Source organism: Rissa tridactyla, chromosome 4, assembly GCF_028500815.1.
Source record: "Rissa tridactyla isolate bRisTri1 chromosome 4, bRisTri1.patW.cur.20221130, whole genome shotgun sequence".
Taxonomy (NCBI): domain Eukaryota; kingdom Metazoa; phylum Chordata; class Aves; order Charadriiformes; family Laridae; genus Rissa; species Rissa tridactyla.
Window position 1 is genome coordinate 29,333,156 of NC_071469.1, and position 20,533 is coordinate 29,353,688.

The 20,533-nt window shown below is 38.1% G+C and overlaps 1 protein-coding gene across 10 annotated transcripts in view; it reads right to left on the reverse strand.

Annotated features, from left to right (window-relative positions):
• Positions 1-235: 235 nt before the first annotated feature.
• The window catches only part of YLPM1 (YLP motif containing 1), a 40,582-nt gene continuing 20,284 nt past the window's right edge, over positions 236-20,533 (reverse strand). For 2 of the 10 annotated variants that reach the window (XM_054197821.1, XM_054197818.1), the window contains 16 exons: positions 20,360-20,465; positions 18,013-18,493; positions 16,746-16,838; positions 16,167-16,341; positions 15,881-16,026; positions 15,333-15,520; positions 14,621-14,683; positions 14,211-14,330; positions 13,749-13,925; positions 13,447-13,530; positions 13,098-13,181; positions 11,517-11,603; positions 8,408-8,459; positions 3,003-3,133; positions 1,032-1,211; positions 236-657 (listed from right to left, as the gene is read on the reverse strand). In XM_054197821.1, the coding sequence (XP_054053796.1) occupies positions 1,065-1,211; positions 3,003-3,133; positions 8,408-8,459; positions 11,517-11,603; positions 13,098-13,181; positions 13,447-13,530; positions 13,749-13,925; positions 14,211-14,330; positions 14,621-14,683; positions 15,333-15,520; positions 15,881-16,026; positions 16,167-16,341; positions 16,746-16,838; positions 18,013-18,493; positions 20,360-20,465 (2,134 nt within the window). In that variant the 3' untranslated portion in view covers positions 236-657; positions 1,032-1,064. The other 8 variants (XM_054197824.1, XM_054197819.1, XM_054197820.1 and 5 more) reach the window with 8 other exon arrangements.

Consider the following 20,533-nt stretch of genomic DNA (forward strand, 5'->3'; position numbering starts at 1 on the left):
AAAAATAACGATCATTTCTGCTCTCCAGGAAGAATGAGAATGGTATGGCTCCTAAAGGCCAGCAAAACCCAGGGCCTTTAATGGAGCTGTCTACGAGAAGAAGAGCAGGTGATAAACCTAGAAGACAGGACACATTCCAGAATATGAGCACAGCACCTCTTCCAGGTAAGGATGGTTTTGAGCACTGTCAACACGTGAACACAGACCACATTTTAAATGTCAAACAAAACCCATGTTATACGGTGCACCAAGAACACTGAGTTTATAGTGAAATTTATTGTTCTGCTTCCTAATACAATAAGCTACAAGGTACATACAGTATAAAACGAGAACGGCCACAAAGCAAAGGTGATAAACATTCTGTAACGGTACAGTGGAGGTAACGTCTGTCTAATCCTTCCACTTTATCCCACAAACAGCAGCTAAAACTACTGGCCCTCCCCCTCCCTCCCCTCCAAAAATATTAAAAAGTAAACTGTCTCTTTCATTTAGGTGCAGTGGGATTTGTTGGGTTTTTTGAGGGCACTGGTTATCTGCCAATATCTCAAGAAAACTGCTGAAACTAAAGTAACAAAGAAAAACTGTGAAGGTGGGAGTGACATAACCCATGCAAGATGCTCATGACACCTTGGTTCACTTCTCCTCAGAGCAAATGGCCTGTAAAGAAAGGAAAAGTTTGTTACACCAAGTAAAATAGCAATTAGTGTGGTCAGAATTAAGATACAGTAAGCAAAATCTGAACTAGACAGGACTAAGCACACAGCTAAACTACTCTTTTAATGAAAACATAATCTTCCTATTCATAAGGTTTGGAGATTGATAGCTGACAATCCTCCTCCTTTTATTTTTAGATGATATGCAGGAGGGTGCACACTGACATGGATACAGCTGGTACCTATTAAAAAAGGCTCCACATCAAATAATCTCGCCTGGGAGAACTCTAACAATGACACGAACGGCAACCTCAACTCGTAAAAAAAAATCCTAAAAACCATCAAGGCTATAAACATGCAGGAAGACTGAATACCTACCTTAAAGGCACAAAATTCCATTTAACTACTTTTTCATATATACTTGGTGCGGTTGAGGGCTCTCTCAGCAAGATGACCACTTTCATCTGTTATCTTCTCCCAATCTGTTTGTCCAACAACAAAACCAATGGCCCTTTTCCTGTCTGCATCTTTTTTTTCTTCTAGATCTGCCCACCGCACCTATGGAGAACATACTATCAGTAGGACAATCTCTTAAGAAATCCTGAGACAAGTCTAGGTTTTCCACTGCAGATAAGAGTACAAGAATTCTAATTTGTACTCATTTTCATTTCATCAGGTAAGTATTAATTTGTTTTCCAATGGGTAAAGATGGAAAATACAGCAGTTACATTATTTTTAATTGAATATCCCAGGTGTTCCACGGAGTAAAAGACAGGTACAGATGATTAGCCTTTTCCATTTCAATGCTATAATTCTGAGAGCTGAAGTGTAATTACTACAATTATTTCTCTGATCAAAGCAATGCTTTCTGCATGAAGAATTATCAAGGATTCATTTAGTGTCTTTGTTTTCTGTACAATGTGTCTTTCAATTGCACAATGGAAACATCTAGAAGACAACTATGAAACTACAGAAACAGTGTTAAAGAGCAACTTGGCAATGAATGAATGAATGAGGGACAGTTTTCTTCTCTGTCTTCTCTGACGCATTTCTATTTAAATCTTTTCACTATTTCTTTACACTAAACAAATGCATGAAGAAGTTATCTCCCGTCTTTACAGCTGCAGCCATCTCCTCTGTAGCTCTTCATGGTCATGCAGACCACTTGCATTCACCCTGTTCAAACATATAGAGTCACTCCATTACCCGCAAACCCAGACACCAGTGGGAGGGAGTGAGGGAGGTGATGATGAAGAGCTACAGTCCAGAACCTCAGTTGCAACACACTGTTGCCAGACAAGAAATAACAGTAAATGAAGGAGCTTCTTCCTTGACACCCTAACTGATTAGTCCCATTCAGGCTGATTTGTTACTTGGTGACAAGGCTTATCACCTTTCTGCCAGCACCTCCCTATTCCACATTATACCTGGATTTCCCCAGACACTCCTGCTGAGAAGCAATGTCTGCTTTCTTCCACTGACCATGCCTTAGTATTTCTCTCTCACGCTCTCTAGTACTACCCAATGTTTTCTATTTGACATTACAAAACAAAGCCTAAACACTGACAGTTAACTCAAATGACTTTTAGTGGCAAAAGCTTCCATTTTGGAGGTTTTTTGTTTGTTTTTTTTTTTTTTAAAAAAAAAGTATTACCTCTTCCTATTGCCTCTCTTTCAGTTTCCTCTATGATTTTTTGCCCCTTTTTTCACATTCATATTTGAAAATGCAGCATTTTGTGTTCAGAACAGAACTACATATAAAGTGACTGAAGCCAACTTCTTGTACACCATCTCCCTAGCTTTACGCAAGGTATATGCAGGAGGCAACGTCTACAAGCCTTAATTGATATAAAACCTACATAGCTGATACTTTCCTCAGCTGAATCATTTTGAACAGTGTACTGTTTCTGTGCCTCTCTTACAGAACCTAACAAAAAAGTAGCTTAATAAAATCACCATCTTGTCTTGGAATCTGCACTGTATATGACACTATCTCACCACAAAACATACAGCATGAGAAAAGGACTCTGAGGGTTGCTCCAAAGACAAAGCGCGTCATCTCCCCCGGCAAGAAATGGGACATGATTCCATTCCCAATCTCAAAAGCCATGCCATGCATAGTTAATCTTTATTATCTACAATTCCTCACTTCATAACTAATCTGGTTTACCTCTGGAAGACCCTACTCTTGAGAATATTCTCTTACAGAATCTAATGGAACAGCAAAATGAAAAGTGAGTCAGTAAAATTGTCATATTCATAGACTCTGAATGACTTGGTACAAACTCTTTATCACAGAGACCATTAAATGGTCATATATGGACAGTAAGTCATTTGAAAATTTATTACCCTTTTCTTTCCAGGTTCAGAAGCACGTGTTTCATAGTCATCTGGAAGCTGTAGATAATCTTCCATTCTGCTGGCAATTGCTTCCCAGTCACGTTTCCTTTTAGTGCCAGTCCGCAAACCATCCAGCTTGTCTGAGAACAAACACAGAGCCTCAGAGTTAAAGGAGAATTTTTTTCTATTATTCACACAAACAAGACGAGAGTGGAAAAATTTTCAAAAGAATGAGCAGCAGAACTTGTACATCCAGCTTGTCTTGACAGGTGGAATGATGAGAGTTGAAATAAACTAGAGAAGACTCAACAGCATTTTCAAGTTTTATTGATCTTTCACATTAACTGCGTGGCAATAACACTCAATCTTTTTATTTGTATGAGGGAGAAAAGTCTGCTCTTCTGGTGTTCACACTATACGGAGTCTGTCCTCACAGGTACAATGTAGCCACCAATAGCTAGGAACCACAGATCCACCTTTCTGTATTTGAACACAATACTAAAGCTGTAGCGTTTTTCCCAAATTTGGGGTTTAATACTGTGTCAAACATGGCATACACGCAGTATCAGGAAACAAGTGATGATATAATTTAATGCATCAAAGACAAGTTTTTGAGATATTGTTTCTGCTAAACAAAAGGCTCCTTGGAAACGCTGATTCCACACACCCCCCCACCCCCCTTTCTTTTTCTCTCTCCACAAGGAAAACACACTCAGAACATCTTCCAGGACTGGAAAAAAATAAAATATATATGTATCTCAATATTTTGTTTCATGGTGTAAGAGGACAGTCATGAACATTTTGAGCAGCACGTTTGTCCAACAGTCATAATTTTCTTTTTTTTCTTATTGAATCGATAAGGCATGAAGAGAAACGATTCCATTCCTAGGTTCTAAAATTTTGTTTGTCTTTGGACACTTACTTTCAGCGAAAAAACAACACCTTCTTGAAATTATGTGGCAAATTGCTTTTGGAAAGGAGATGAAGTATTCATTGTAAGATTACGAACAACAAAGCATGAAAATGAAAAACAGCTTTACAAGTCAAAGGAAATCCTAGTACTTCTGTGAATGTATGCTACCATTTTATAAGCCAACAATTCAAGGATACGCAGAAGGAACGCTAAGCTTGGCAGTTATAGTCTGTAAACCATTTCCAGTGATGTCAGTAACATTGTTTCATAAGTCACTGATGCAACTAAATTCACCCCCAAAACACCTCAGAAATAAACCAAACACAAGGCAGTGTATTTATTTTCTGGATATCAGAAGAGGATGTTCAAAGGTATGTATTTAAAGAAGTTCAGTTGAGAGATGAGTTTTTTTACTTAATATGGGAGAGAAAAGAGCAACAACGGAGATAATGTGAGGCAATGGAGATGTAGACATGCTAGTATAATTTAAATGCCATAAACTAGTGAAGTAATTTCTCCCTCATACAACTCTAAAAATTTTAAAGACTCCACCCTTTGTCCCATTTCCCTGGAACAGATACAGAATTTCTTCTAAGAAAACATTTTAATCCCCCTCTGCCTTTTAAAAAAGCCAACATTTAAGAAAACTGTACAGAATATTTGTATCTGTTACATGGTATCTTGTTACGTGATTCAGTTAAAGTTCTTCTTTTGCTCTACGTTAAATCTGCCAAATTTGAAGCTTAATCTCCAAAGACAGACGGCACTCCTTCTAGCAGACAAAACTGATTTATACAATATTCCTCTGTTACTTCAGCTCATAATGTACTTGCACTATTCCTCAGTATTACTCTCAGATCCATCACCGTAGATCACTTGTAGCACAAGGGTTTCCAGAAAAAAAAAACCCACAAAAAACCCCCAAACAACAAAAACCCAAAACATCGAAAAAGGAGGGCAACAAATGCCTTAAATGCATTGAGAAGCATTTAGGAACAGGAAGAACTGAAAATCCAGGAGCTCTGTTGGCAATCTGTGCACAGACATATTCCTGTTGGAAGGCAACACGCTACGATGCAAGCTCATCCCGTTACCAAGGTGGAAGGAAGAGTTCAGGCTCCCACTCCCTGCTGCACGCAGACCGATTGAAAACATCGCCAAGAAAAGTGCAGCTCTCAGACCTCAACAGAGGAGTTCAGAAGGCCTTCAGAGTATGAGGTTCCCCTATGTCCCTTTTTGTTACGGCTACACAGAATTTATTTTATAATGTTATCTGCTTCCACGTTTGAAGTTGGATTGCCTTTCAGAGGATCTGCTTTCATCCATACTATCGCAGTTCAAGATACACGTGCCATGCAGTAGACACTACAGAAATGTCCAAAGCCTACCACAAAGCATCATTTCAGAATATTCTTCTCTGAAAATAAGACAAGGTATCATTTTGTAACAATGGCGCTTGTGAATATTTATGACAGATGATTATTTAGTGAACTATCAAACATCATTTTACCATTTCGATTTTAAGAACAATGAAGTAGCAGCAGCATTTCTGAAAAACCGCAAACTCACCTTTAGAATTTTAACAATAAAGCATCTGAAAGTAACTGACTTAATTACCTCCTTCGAAAACAAAATTAATCAATCCGCTAAATTTTTGCCCTTCTCATACAAAAGCCACAAAGTTTTATGTAAAACATTATTTGTGTTCTAGAGCAAATTTTACAACAGTATCAAAACTTCAGTGTCGTGGTTTGAGCCAGCGCTCACTTCTTTCCTGAAAGTCTGTAGAACTCACCACTAAGCTGCACTTTGAAACAGAGTATTGCGCTAAACACTTGGAATACAGTAAAATTTTAAAAATGTGAGTCCACTTTTGTAAATTTAAATACAAGAACCTGTGTGCACTATGCACTAAGACAGACCAGCGATTAGACTTTAGAATAAAAATGTGGCTGTGCACTCACAACACATAAGGAAATGATATACCACACACACTCAGAGGAATGCATCACCCCTGCCAAAGTAAATCTGAATTAAAGCAAGAGCTCTGGGGCGCACGGTACGGTGATTGTCACAAGTCAGCGTTGCAGCTAAAGGACTCAAACTTTTCAGACCTTTTCTGAGGCTTATTACAATCGTAAGATCTTACCGTGCTTTCCTGTAACAACATCTACTCAGAAAGAAAACAAAAAAAACCAAAACAAGACTTACAGCGTTGTTTTTGAATTCTGCTCTTAAATCACTTCTGCAAATGTGTGCCCTCAGGGACTAATGCAATGAACCTAATGGGCGGGCCAGCTCCCAGGAAATAACTCAACTTTGGAATAACAAATGCATACCACAGTTTACATGCCTTTCAGGAAATAGTTTTAATTGGTCATCTACAACAAAGTCTTACTGTGAATTAAATATAGTAACTCTTACTCACAGACTGCAAGTGCTTATAATGCATACCTTGAGCTAAAAAAGTTGTCTGCCCTTACAGAGCAATTTTTCAAAGAAACAGCATTCGTTACATAGGAATGCCTGGCTTTTTTAAAATGTATGTTCTGTCAGAATTTACTTTTCATCTGTAGTTCTATACATTTATAAAAAATGAATCTAGAGGTAGTTATAAAGTAAAATCGTGAATACAGATTTAATAGAAAGACCTCCTCAGCACCTGTATCCATGTAGCGCAGCATGCTAGCATCCAGTTTGTTAACGGAATTTGATTGTTAAAGGATTATTGCAACAGCCTTGCAAGTAACTTTAGCATAAAACTGATTCTGCTGCTTGCTCCCCATTTTACGTTTAAGTGGAGACATTTCATATTACGGAGTTTTCATATGGAAAGAAACACCACAGTTCTCTGTTTCTATTTGTTAGTAGTATTTGATCATGAGAGGGGTAGATTTTGAAAGATATCTATAAATTTCTGCTGTAGACACAGTCTCCACATTGCTAGAAACTACACACAAAACTTAAATATTTTTAGAACACACTTTGGACTCCCGTGATATTTGTAAAACGCACAGGATGACTTAAGATTCACCACATGCAGCGCAACGCATCTGTTCCTACCACTCGGTGTTTAAAGAAGTCTGTGTTATTTGGAATACAGCACCATGTATCAGAGCATTCTTCAACAACACAGTTTTCCAGTGCTATTGTTTCATACGTAATTGGGAAAAAATCATTCTAAACCTAAGAAATAATCTTGAGATATTACAACAATCAACTCTTATAACGAAAGTGCAGAGCAAACCTGAATTAACTCTGTCAAGCTGCCTAGCTGTTTGATATGCCAGAATCATTGAGTACAAGGCTCCTCCAGTTGTACTGCAGGTGCCAAAACATCAATATCTTCCACAAATACTTAAATGACTTAAAAGAGAGCACAGCAGCAGAAGAGTGCTGTTGAGGTATTGACTAAGCAGTTAACAGCAAAAGATGAAAGGCTGATTTATGTAAGGCAGAACTTCTAATGCTATTTCTATGGTACAATTGTAATTTTGGTTATTAGAAAGTAATGATACACAGGGCTGTACCACACATGCAGAAGCAGAACCTCAAAATGTTAAGACATGCTGTGTCCCCATTCAGATATTTGTTATTTCTCAGGCACTACAGAAAACGGCAGTTTTATGCAGATTGCATTGATAAAATCTTCACTTAGAACCATTACTATTCATCAAAAAACAAACCCAAACCGATCATAATGACTAGAAACCCTTTTCCATGTGTACACCTTCCACCGTAGCCATGGTGCATGCATTTCAGCCTGAAAGACTTTGACCGAATCCTAGTATTAACACTTATGTCTAACGCAACCAGCAGCACTAATCAGAACAAGTAGTGCAGCAAAAATGGTGCCCTTGTGCTCCGGGAAAGTTCATTTTGCTTCCTACTAAGAAGAATTCTAGTACTCTTCTGGAACTGAAGAGCATAACGAACTTCAATTTTTCAATACTTAAGTTGTTGAAAAGATACACCAAGGCCTAATCATTCAGAACCAACTTAAAAGCATGGCGCTAGTTTGTCCTCACATATGTAACAATTTTGGAGAGCAAGAAACATCTTCAATACAGTTCGCCACTAGGCATGTCTCCAAGAAAGTAAGAAGTTACTGATGACGTTTAGGCTTGAAAAAAAGGCATGCAATATGAACAAGAATGCAGTGCAATGTAAGTTGACTCTTTGCTTTTTATAACACGGAAGAGGTGAATAAAGAATAGAAATACTGCTTTTTAAAAATTTTAAAAGACAAAGTACTCCTTGAACAGATGGAAGAACAATTAATGAGCATATAAACCAGCGATGGTTAGAAAGTCGTAACTCCCTTGCCTCTGGCAGAAGACAAATTCCTTTTCTGCATAGAGGCTTTCGCAGTTTCAGACACGTGTATGAGATCAATACATTTATTTGTCTTTGGTAAGGAGGGATAGTAAAAATGAAAATTCAGGTTTTGCAAACATCATCAGATACCAACTTTAAGAAACAGGAAAAAATAAATACCCACCTAGCTTTGCCTCAGAAGTGTCCATCTCCCATTTGCTTTTCGGAATGTAACCCTAAATCATACACAGAGAGAAGCTCGGAGGATTAGAGAGAGACACACATGCATATCACTTTTGAACTGGAAACAGCATTATAATGGGAGCTTAAGGTATTTCTTTTTGTAAGGCACAATTCTTGTTATCAGATGAAGGAAACAAATTACTCGGTATTTCAGAACTTCTGCATCCACTTCCCATTCAGTGATTTTTAGCAGCCCTTGCAAATCATTACAAGAGTGCTGCCCTCTGCAAACACAGAACTCCGGAATGAGTCTAACAGACAGCAATGGCGCTGTGTGCACAGTTACTCTTTCATATTATCCCAGGTGACAAAGTTATTGCAACACAACTTATCAGGCATAAAGAATACTCAAAGCTTTACAAATACAAGCGAAAAAGTTACCGTGGTCATAAGCTTTTAAGAATATATTCCCAGATTTACTACACACAAGCTTCACTTAATCCTTCTGAAAGAACATGCTAAATTCTTGTATGAGTGGTTAGTCCACAACTAAACAAAATTCTTTTTTTCAGTTTAAACGACAGTATCTGCTGAGTCTCTAAGAGTTAAGTGTTATTTTTCATTTTAAAATAACGCTCTTAGTTAAACGATTCTTTTAGAACACTTTTCCCCTACAAGTAATGTCATCATACGTTTTACATGTAATGATCTTTAGCCAGTTTATTCCTTGTTAGTGAGCATAATGATATTAAATCTAGCAAAATGTATTTATTTTAGATACCTTCTTGTTATCTTTTCATTTTATATTCTTGGACAAGTAAATACCTACTAAGCAACCCCTTATAACTCATTTCACATGTTCAGATTTGGTAGAAAACCTACTTATGTTTCTCTGCAATCATATAAAAAGCTCAATGTAGTGAAATAGAACTGCTGTGAGAATTTCAGTATTTTAAGAATGATTTTTAATAGAGAGGGAAAAGAACTACTCTAGAAGATTTCAACAAGAAAACAAACAATCCACAGACCAGTTTTATTACACTAAATTCTTTCCTGCTCTATTTATAGGTTGCTTCCACTGTGGTAAACATATACGTGTATTTGTTAATGCTAAGGGTTACTAAATCAGAGTGTACTATTCCAGAGAGCTGTACTGCTTTTGAATATGTACAGCATTGCTCTTCCAAAATCCTTGAAAGACCTTTTTTCTATCAAGCATATATCAAGTAACTTGAGATTATCAGAGCTCTGTATCTTATTGTTTTTAATCAAGTCTGTTAATTAATAATAACTAAGACAGTTTGTGCTGCAATATTTCCTTGTAACAAATAAACTTCATGCATATATGTGTATTTATACTTTTAAACCAAGTTGCACATTAAAATTTGCTCAAAAAGTTTACACCACAGCTAGAAGCCTGTATTGAACAAAGTGATGTGTGATACACTGGTGAGAACATTAAGTTAATTGCATCAGTAATTCATACCATCAAGCACAGAAAAGCAAGAATTGTCTAAACGCTACAAACAACCCTATGGGAGTTGATAATAGCAATAAAAGAGTGACTTTGATGGTGTGAAATGGCCTATTGTGTGCTGAATCTGTACAGTATCCCGGTTCTCAGATAGGATAAAAAAAAAATTCAGACTTCATCCTTTGGTACAAGGCAGTTGGATACAGTTGGATATTTCAAGGACATCTGCCAGATGGCAGGAGCTTCAGACCTCTCTTTTTCCACAGTATTAAATGCAGCGAAATGAATTGAAGAACCCTTACCAACTGCTCTCAAGAAGGCAACAGATACCAAATATAGTGTTCTGTTCCACCTTTCTGTCTGACATACCTCTCTCTTGAGATTAGCCATGTGACTTAATAGCAGAGATTACATACAGCAGATAATTCTTTGCTATTTTTCATCTCTTGTGAATCTGAACAGAAAACATCCTTATATGTAGATTACTTTTAGTTATTAATAATTTATGTTGTTTTTACCACCAAGCTTTCTCCTTGTCTCATAAAGGAAAGGCCTATTGTTATATGTGCTGTACATTAGGACACTCCCCAGAGACCATAAACAGACAGACACACACACATTTATGCACAGATGTCTCAAAAGCTAAAGACAACTTTCTCTTCTAGATATAGCTAATTTCCAAGAAATGAGACTAGCAGCCATATTCTTGTAAACATGGATGCGTCTTTGAAATATTCTAACCACACTGCATGAAGTCTCAAACTCTGTGCCAAGGAATAATTTAGTAAAGAGAATAAATGAGTCATGTTGCAAAAAACAGATGTTTATTAAAAACCACTTTTCCTAAGCTTTAATTTTTTTTTATTCTGTATTTCAACTGCTTTCTAAACTGCCACTCCTGAGGAACAGGAAATTTCCATCAAGAAAAAGGACTTTGCTCATCTCAGACATTTTTGGTTACTTCCTGGTTATTGGAGTTTAACTGCTTGGTTGTGGGAACTAGGGTTTGACACATTCAAATCATCGAACACCGGCCAGCTGCAGCTCCAACACATACCAAGAAGTTATGTTAGGAAGACTTCTGTAGCCTTTTAAATACATACCTAAAAACACCAGCCCTCAGGCAATTCTCTAACCTTCATTTATCCAAGAGACCTAATCCCTCATCCTGGAAATACCTACTGAGAAAGTCAGTGAGCCTTGGCAGAGAAAACATTCTTTTTCATAACTGTTGTCATATACTGTGCCAGGTGAAAAGAGTTCTTTAGACATGTGAAAGGAAATAAGCTAAATTAATCTTTGTCCATTCTTCCCATCCCTCCACTTAGTGTAATTCTCAGATAATGTGGAAGACAGCGCTATAGTGTACTGCAATTTATAAATGTCTCTAAGAGGCATGTTGCCATGCTCCACTGATAATGCTGTTCGTGGCATATACTCAGATTCTTAAAAAAATTCAGTTAGGAATAATACGACATTAAAGTTCTCCTAGAAATGTTTAAGGACAAACAATTAGAAATGTGTGTATTAAGATCGCACAGCTAAGAATGGCAACAGGTTGGCATTTATAAGAGTGAGATTCCCCCTCAGACACATTAACAAACATTTTGTTAGAGATGGGTGATGTGTCTCCTACCAGTTCACTTTCTTCCTCCTCTGCTGTATCCTTCTTGACTTCTTCTTTCTGGTCTTCAATATTTGCATCAAAATCCTCCATCTCTACCTGTTCCAAAGCACAAGCATGGATTTACAAGGCATTATTTGATTTTTAAGTATTATCTTTTTAGCAGAGTAAGTAGAAGATTCCAAGTTCAAATAGAGAGGAAAGAAAGGATTCATCTTGGAAAGTATGATGATGCAATACATATGAATACTGGCTCCATTTTGGCTTCTCTCAGAAGCAGGTTCCCTTCTACCAATAGTGTGACAAACTGTGTGAAAGTAGCAATCCTTTATTCTCTTCCTTCGCATGCATTCTTTGCACTACCAGTATCTGTAACAGTAAGATACTTCTCCTCCTTCCCACACAATCATATTTCAAAACTCGAAATATCAGACAAAGATCTTAAACTTGCCATTTACACATCACTGGAGTGGTGCTCTCTGCATAGAACACCTCTATCAAGTATTTATCTTTTATATATTTAAATATCACAGTGAAGAATAATAACCACCGAGATTAACATAATAAAGAAAATGGATGCTTTAAGACATGCATCTAACCCTGTCCATCTAATGGAATACTTTCTGGGGTCCCCATCTCTAACAGGGATTCATGTCTATACTGTGGAATACCTAAAACTATCAAAGTATGCCCAGTTCTTCATACCATTACTAAAACTCTGATGCACACAGAGCGAATCCCAAATCTGCCCTTCTCTGAGCCTACTTGAGAGCTGAGCCTTTTGCTGTCCTCTTAAAGATTACTATTTTCCAACACACAGAATTCAGGGATTCAGAAATAACCTGTTGACCTCATGACAAACTGCAAAGAGTAAACTAAACACTCTTCCTACTTCAGCAGTTCACCAGTTTCTATGGCTGTGGCAAGAGCTGTTGTGACAGCAACATCCAGCTATGGTACATTCATGATGACCGTATGATTAACATTCTAATTTATTCCCAGAGCTCCTGAAACATCTGCTAGAGAATGCAACAATACAGAAAGCTGACACATCAAAGATGCACGGCATGGCAAACTGCAAATGCAATAAAAAGGTAGCATACTTCTACAGCAAATGTAATCATCTGCTACATGTTATTTTTTATTTCTCAATTTTCTGCAACAGGTCTGTATTTCTCAAAGCAGGGATTGAAAGGAATTCAAATTCATTTATTTACTTATTTATTTTATCAAACTACTTCCTCAAATTATGATCCAATTAATCCAGTAACCTAAAAAAGTGCTGAGTTTCCTCTGAGAGAGTAAAGATCCTATTTAATTCGTACTCAACACTTGCTAAAGAGCAATATGGCTTCAACTCTTCCTCAAAGACACGTAAGTCTGGTCTCCAAAAATGTAATAAAAAGTAACATGTACCTTCATGCTTGGGTAATAGGTAAGAATAATGGAATACACTTGACTGACTCGGCGATTCTCACTTTCTACAGCACCACATATAACTGCCCTGTTGTGATCATACACATCTCTGCTTTGTATTTTCAGTATAGTCACATCTACATAATTTGTAATTTTAACAAGCACAGAGATTCTCACCTCTTCGATAGCAGCATCCTGCAACAGAGAACGAATGTCCAGGCGCATCATGTGACGTGGTGCTGCCTCCCAGTGATCAGACATCTAATACAAAAACAAATAAAAATGAAACACCTCTAAAAATGTAACAGATTCAATGGAAAATTTGGTTTCTGATCATGAACAAGATGTATCTGTACTTAGGAAAAGCAATTTCAATCAATCCCACGAAATAACTACCAACTCTTCTTAGAGGAAAAGTGTAAGAACTATGTAGTCTAAAAGAGGTCAATGGTTTTCCCGCAACAGCAGGCCTGAAAGCACAATGAAACTTATCATTAATCCTATAACTCCAGATGTATACAGTTACCCTGCTGATGTCCTTTAGTTTGCGTCCATGAATATTCCTCTTGGAACACGTCTGGTTATCTGCACTCATTTCAGCTAAGTACACCTAGAAAAAGAAAGGTAATATTAAATATTGCAAATCAATTTTTAGAGCTCTTTTTCTGCCTGGTGATACACTCTGCAGTTGTACATTCTAAGAAAGGTAAATTTGTAACTGTAGACCAGAGCATTTTTCCTGGATGCGGGAGGGACTCTGCATTCAGAAGTTTAGAAATACCAGCATACAGGTGCTAGCAAGTTCAAATGCCTTGTAGGCTCCATTACCTCAAAACCCTTGGTTTTTGCAGCACTCCAAAACTGTTCAAAATGTCGCACTCTATCATTGATAGCATCAAGGATAATGAAGGGGAAGAAGCCATCATCCAAGGTCTTTTTGAAAGTTTTAAACATGCTGGTACGATAGGTCTCTTCCATATCAGCTTCATATTCATACTCCATCACCTTTATCAAGGACAAAAGCATTTAAGAAAGAGGACACCTATTAAATTGCTAATGTTCAACTGCTGAATGTCATGACCACAAAGTACACTGGTATGAGAACAACATCTTCCAGGTCAACTTTTAAGAATTTGCCCATTCTGCCATTAAGTTATATTGACTTATTTTGAAGAACAGGCCACAGACCTCTGCACTCTTCCAAAGCCACAGACTGAAATTCTGATTTCCACTGTGTTGTTTCAGAATGTCTTGTTTCTTTGTCAAGATAAGCAACTGATTTAAAATTACCTTCTTTTTCACTTTTTTCCCGGTATCTGGGTCTCTCTCTTCTTTTTCCACTTCAGTGATAAAATAGTCATCCAGGCTGAGCACTCTTGGTGCAGGTCCTCCACATTCTACTTCCTTATCCTGGGGGGAAAGCAAAAAGAAAACATACACTCTTGCTGTAAAAACTCCATTCTGCTGCAGAGCATCTTCAAAATGCTTTTGGCAAACAGCAGTTCCCTGCTCTATATTCAAAACAAGAGGAGAGTAGCATCCCTAATGCTTGCTAATAGTGGAGGGGATTCAGATGCCACATGAAGACATGGAACATGAAATAACAACAGGCTGAAATTCCAGACAAACAGAAAGAAAACAGCAGAGGAAGCACACGAAAAAGACATGCGGCACTATACAGTCAGCAGTTGTTTACATACCCTGATGAGCTTTGCTACATGTGTCTTTCCACTGCCAGGCAACCCTCTCATGATGATTACAATCTGAAACGAAGATCATGTAAGGAAACAGGAAGGATACTGTACTACATCTAACAGAATCTCTTTTGCAAAAATTTTCCTCTAGAAGATTATGTGCTCTGGGCTCGCACTTTTGCGTATCATCAAGCCAAGCCAGTACCATGCCCCCCTGCCTATTTTACAAACCAGGTTGTGAGGAATGGTAGTAGTTCCACAGAATAAGAGTATATGATGTTAATCAGCCCAGCAGCTCATATGGCATAAGATGTTATAGATCTGGTTCAGATAAAATTAACTGAAACTTGTCTATACGTTTTATAGCCTGAATCTTTTTCTTTCTTATTTCATATGGGGCATTGCCAAATCTCAGGCTCTGTGTAAAGCCAAGCCTCTTCTCTGTTACCTCAAACACACAAGCAAAGATCTTAGAAGAATATAAAATACATTAACATTACCTACTAACATGAATTTCAACTAGCATTCCCAGAAGTTTACATCTACTGTGGATTCCTAATAGCTATGCTACAACACTTCAGGCATTTGAAAAGGAACCAAGGGAATTTCTAGAGCTCCCTCAAATGTAGGCTTGTTCCCAACATATTAAACTGATGAGCATTTTATCTGAATGCAGACCTCATAGAAACGGATTGCTGCTTTCAGAATGCATACGCACCCTCTCCGGCCTGCTATCCCGTCCTGGTGGCTTCAAAATATCATCTACATTTTTAGATTCTGGCTTCCTTTCCACTCGTGGAGCAGGTGGTGGCTGACGAGGCATTGATGGAGCAGAAATAGGAATTCTTTCCTCAGGGTAATTTCTACGATCACCTTCAAATTCCAGTGTTTGGACAGAAGAATTTTCTTAGTTCAGTAAAATAAAAAAATTAAGATGTTCATACCCAGCTGAGCTGATTTAAACAGACCTTCATTATTTTAGGATACATTTATGGATTTGTCCCTAAAATAATTAAAATTTCTAATCTTGAACCTACTGTAACCAAAAACATTTTTAAGCAGAGTATATAACTGTTGCATTCCTGATCTTATCACCATTGAGAAACAAAACTACATGACACCGCCCAAATAAATTTTCCTTAATTATATATACACTGAACAAAGAAATACTGTAAATCAATTAATCTTCTCCCAATTAATCTTCACCTCTGCAAGTCCATATTTTTCATAATATTCTAGCATGGCTTCAAGATTGAGAAACTGTACCTCCAAACATGGAAGGCCCATGATCATATGCTGGACGATCTGTCTTTCGTTCATATGGTGGTCTTTCAAAACCACCTCGCCTGGAGGAAGGATGGTCTTTCTTGTCACGGTAAGACTGAGTCCTTGAAGGTGTAGTAGGAAGAACCCTGCCAAAACAGTATTTTGTGGATTTCTACTATGGATTCCAGAAAGAAATGAACATGTACCTCACAGGCAAAATGGACAGCCTGATGCCCAGTGCAGCCTGAATTGTATTGATTTCAATAGTGTTCCAAAAAACACATACCTATCATCTCGGGGATGCCGCTCTTTTTCAAATCTCTCTCGTTCATAATCCACAGAACCACGGTCTCTGTGCAATTCCCGCTCTCTCTTGAAATCCCGATGATCTGTGTTGGAATTACCTTGGCGCTCAAAATAAGGCTCACGATCTCTTTCTCTGTTGTAACGACCAGGGTGCTCTGAAAGTAGAAACCCATGGAAATGCAAACTACTAAAACATACTCTGAATTTTTTATTATTTTTGAAAGAAAAGCAACAAACAAGAGTGCAAGAAGAGTATATAGAAACATATGTGAGGGCTAGAATGGGCTTAATCAGCCACTGAATCTCTTTTCCAAACTGTAACAGACAACCATACCATGAAATGCTCTTTAAAGCTACAAAACTGAATTTTTAAAGTAGCTAGGTCATTGACTGCATTATTCCTCTTGATAATATAAACTGTTATTCTTATGGGCCTCTGGAGAAAATAAACTGGTTCTCGCTTAAACAAGAGTTATGTAGTTTAAAATAAGCTTTTAGTGCCTTACAACTTTTCTTAAGAGATAACTAACTGTCTGAGAGCTAGCCAAGCGCTCCCTACCTTTTTGAAATGTTTGCCTCTCCGGTAGAGGTTCTGGACGCAGGGTTACCCTCTCCCCATATGGAATCTGTTCCACTTTACTGGTAGTTATATCTGGTTAAAAATAACCAAAAAACAATCAAAGTCTTAAAATACCCCTCTTCCATTTCCTTTCCTTTGTCATGAAAAGCAATCAGTCAATGGCATTAAAAGTGACTGGAATAACTTAGCATATTTTTTTTAATGGCTAATGCAAAAAGAGCTATACATAAATACACAACACTGTGGGTTTGGAAGCCTGAAGCGGGCTTGTGTATGCATGTAATATGTGTACCACTTTATCTTAAGAACGGGACTTCTGCCTTTTCAGATCAGTTCAGGTAGCATGCACGGTCAGAAGATTATAAACATTAAAATGCTCTGAAGGTTTCAATAACTCATAGACCTACTGTAATGTCAAGGTTAGTAACTGAAATGCTCACTTTAGATTCTTAACAGTGACAATTTTTCTAACAGCTTTTAGTAAAACATCAACTTAATGGAATCAATATGGCTTCAATTCATGTTATGCCACCTTAAGAGAGAGAAAAAACACTCTTTAAATGACAGTGCACAATTTAAGAACTTCTTTCCAGAGTGACTTCACTCCTGTTAAAAACTAAGAATGAGGGAAATTAATTCTATTAAAAAAAAAACTAGTATTGAATTTTAGCTTCGATAAGCTCAATACTAAAAATCAGAGCCTTTCATGATTTTTGTGTTAAATGCCTGTTTAGGGAGCACACCCTTCAGAACTAGAACTTCGTCTCCCTCCTGTCTAGAGGGTACCTCAGTATCCATTAAGCAATATATAAATAATGCAAACACCAGTCACATTCTGCTTTAATTTACTAAGTCACACCTAAGAACTGTAACAATCCAAAGTACTTTCTAGCACAGTTATTTCCACTCAGCTACAACAGGATTAAGGGAATGTATCAGTATCAATCTAAATATAACACATTGATGTGATCACATCAGTTAGTGTTTATTAGATGCAGACATGGCTACATACCATGCAGTTCACATGAAATAGCTCATTATGACAGCATTGAAGAAAACATTAAACTCAAGGCCAGAGGTTACAGACTCCTTAAACCCGCATTGCTTAGCATTAGATCACAATGTATGCAGCCTGCAGGTCAACTGGAGAACATCTACGGCATGCTTCGCATGGCATGCTCCTTTAGAAAGAATTAGGAGGACTAGCTCTCCATTACAGATCAAACAAATACACTGTAATACCCACCTCGCCCGTGGCCATAATCCACCGTTTGCTGAATTACAGGTGCTTTAGGAACTGGTGGAATAACTGGAGGAAGGGACACTGGTACAGCTGACGGAACAGAGGTGTGAACGGCAGGTACTTTCACAGGCGAGGAGACGGGTGGAGGCATCATTGACTCCTGTTTACACAACTCGTACTCCATATTTGCTCCTTTATCCTCATTTGTATCCCAGAGTCCGTGGAAAGAATCTTCATCCCAGCGTTCCTGTTCCACAGCAGAAGGTGATGGTTTTAAAGACTGACCATGACTTGGGGTTGTAGTTGGAGTAGAAACTGGAGCATGTGGCCTTGTCATAGGTGTAGCAGGCCTTGTCAGTGGGGCACTTGTTCTTGTCACAGGGGTGGACTGTCTGAACAACACGGGAGGCTTTATAATAACAGCAGGAGAAGGTTTAATAGCTTGGGCTTCTACTGGTGCCTCTGAAGATAGCTGAGAAGAGACCTAGATGCAGAAAGCACTTTTAATGTAGATCTGTAAACTAACCTCCTCTCATCCTCTGTAAGTCAGTAAGCACAATGGCAATTGGTAATCAAATCATAAGCATTTTCTAGTACCTCCACCAAGGTGCTACAGGTAGGAGGACAATATTTCAAGAACTTGTGGCCTGAATTAATTTGGTGTTTGTTCACTATGTGAAGACTTACGTACTATTTATTTTCTCCTTCAAAATAACCTTACCACTTTTAAGCTCCAGTAGGCCTATTCAAAAGTGTCTACGGTTTTATTCTCAAAGACTCCTGCTGTCTGCAAATATTCCTGCTGTCTGTGAGGAGGCTGAAAAAGTCTGAAAGTAGGGCAGCTTGGTGAGGCACAAAAGGATTGATAAGGCCAGCTTCTTTCTGGAAGTCACTGGAAAGATTCCCAGAGAGCAGAATCACCTGGAAACCTCTTAATGAAATCAACATCAGATCAACATAAGAAATGGGGAGGTCTCGCCCAGTGGAGAAAACCAACAAAACAAAACCCCTTCATAAACCAAACATCCCCACGGAACCCCATATGCTGTGTCACAAGAGTCTTTTCAGCATCACAGCAGATGCCAAGTTACAGGCAGCCTTATTAGCAACATGCAACAAAACTTGCAGAATGGCTGTAGATGCAAAGCTGAACTTTTTAATAACAGTTCAAAGCTACAGCAGAAGTCTGAAAGTAAGAATCCCAAGAAAGACAACAGTTGATTGAATACCTCTGGGCAGACAGGTGAAGTAGTCTGAGATACAAAATATCAAAGTTGAGAAAAGTCACTTGCTAAAGGCATCAACCTATCTGCAGTTCTTGGTAGCAAATCTGTTCCATTATTTTACTTTATCAGCACTGTAAACAGGGAAGTGGTCAACGAAGCAAAAAGATGATGTGCAGTGCTTCGTTCACTACTTCACACTTCTCTGGAGGGAGGGACAAACAAAGCTTGGTTTGGCTAAATGTCAGACACAGAGGTCCGTACAACTAAATTTAGTGGTACCAGTAACTTTGGGGTCAAGATGTGATGAAGAATAAAGACTGCATCAGCTCAGGTATCTCCTCCAACATACATTTAACAAAATTGTTTATTTGTTCTAGGAATTATAAACCTGAGTTAACACGGCTGCAGAAGTTCAGTTGGCTTCTCACCGGATATGAATTATCAAAAAAACAAATATAAGTAGCTGAGCCGAGTTCCCAGAACCAACAAGGAGATTAAGAAGCAGAGTAATAACTTGCATCACAATAGGAGATGAAGTCATGGAACTACACAAATGTGAGCTTCCATGAACTTTCTGATATTCCAGAAGGTAATGAGAATTCCTAATAAAGACAGCAAACAGAAAGCTAATGCCCACTCTGTGTTGAAATATCTCAGTTTCTGATGGACCAATCCTCAAATTTCTCCCTTTAACCTCTTCAAGAGAGAAGAGAGCTCTTAAAGTAGAAAAAGCAGAGCAAGATCAGAATTAAAGACAGTATCAGTACCTAGTTAGGCAGGGAACAGGAGGGTGTTTTCATGGGACTTACGGCCCTGTTTTGGAAGAGCTCACTGTTTCTTGCACATTATCCCACAGCAGTCTAGGTTGTTGAACCTCATGCACTACTGTCTCCAATGGGTCATGCTCAGAAGACGCAGTGGACTGAATGCATAAGAAAGGCTTTGGAAAATCTAAAGAAACTATGAAGTTGCTTTGCCTCAACAGAAGATTGATGAGGTTATAACGGCTGCTGGGGAAGGATTCCACAGACAAGTTTGACCATCAGAGTGCAGAACTGATCTGACATACATGTTAACAGAAATTGCTACCAGCATGTTATTAAGTTAACACAAGATGAATTTACCTGAAAGGCACCCGGTCTTGTGCTTGTGTTCTGTGATCTAGGAGAGTCCTGTGTGGAAATGTCAGGTTTAAACTCTTTCAGCTTCTGTAGCTGTTCTTTTTGCTCTCTGCACATGAATCACAAAAGAGTGTTATAAGTCTGTAGTTTAAATGAAAAATTAAAGAAATCAATGCT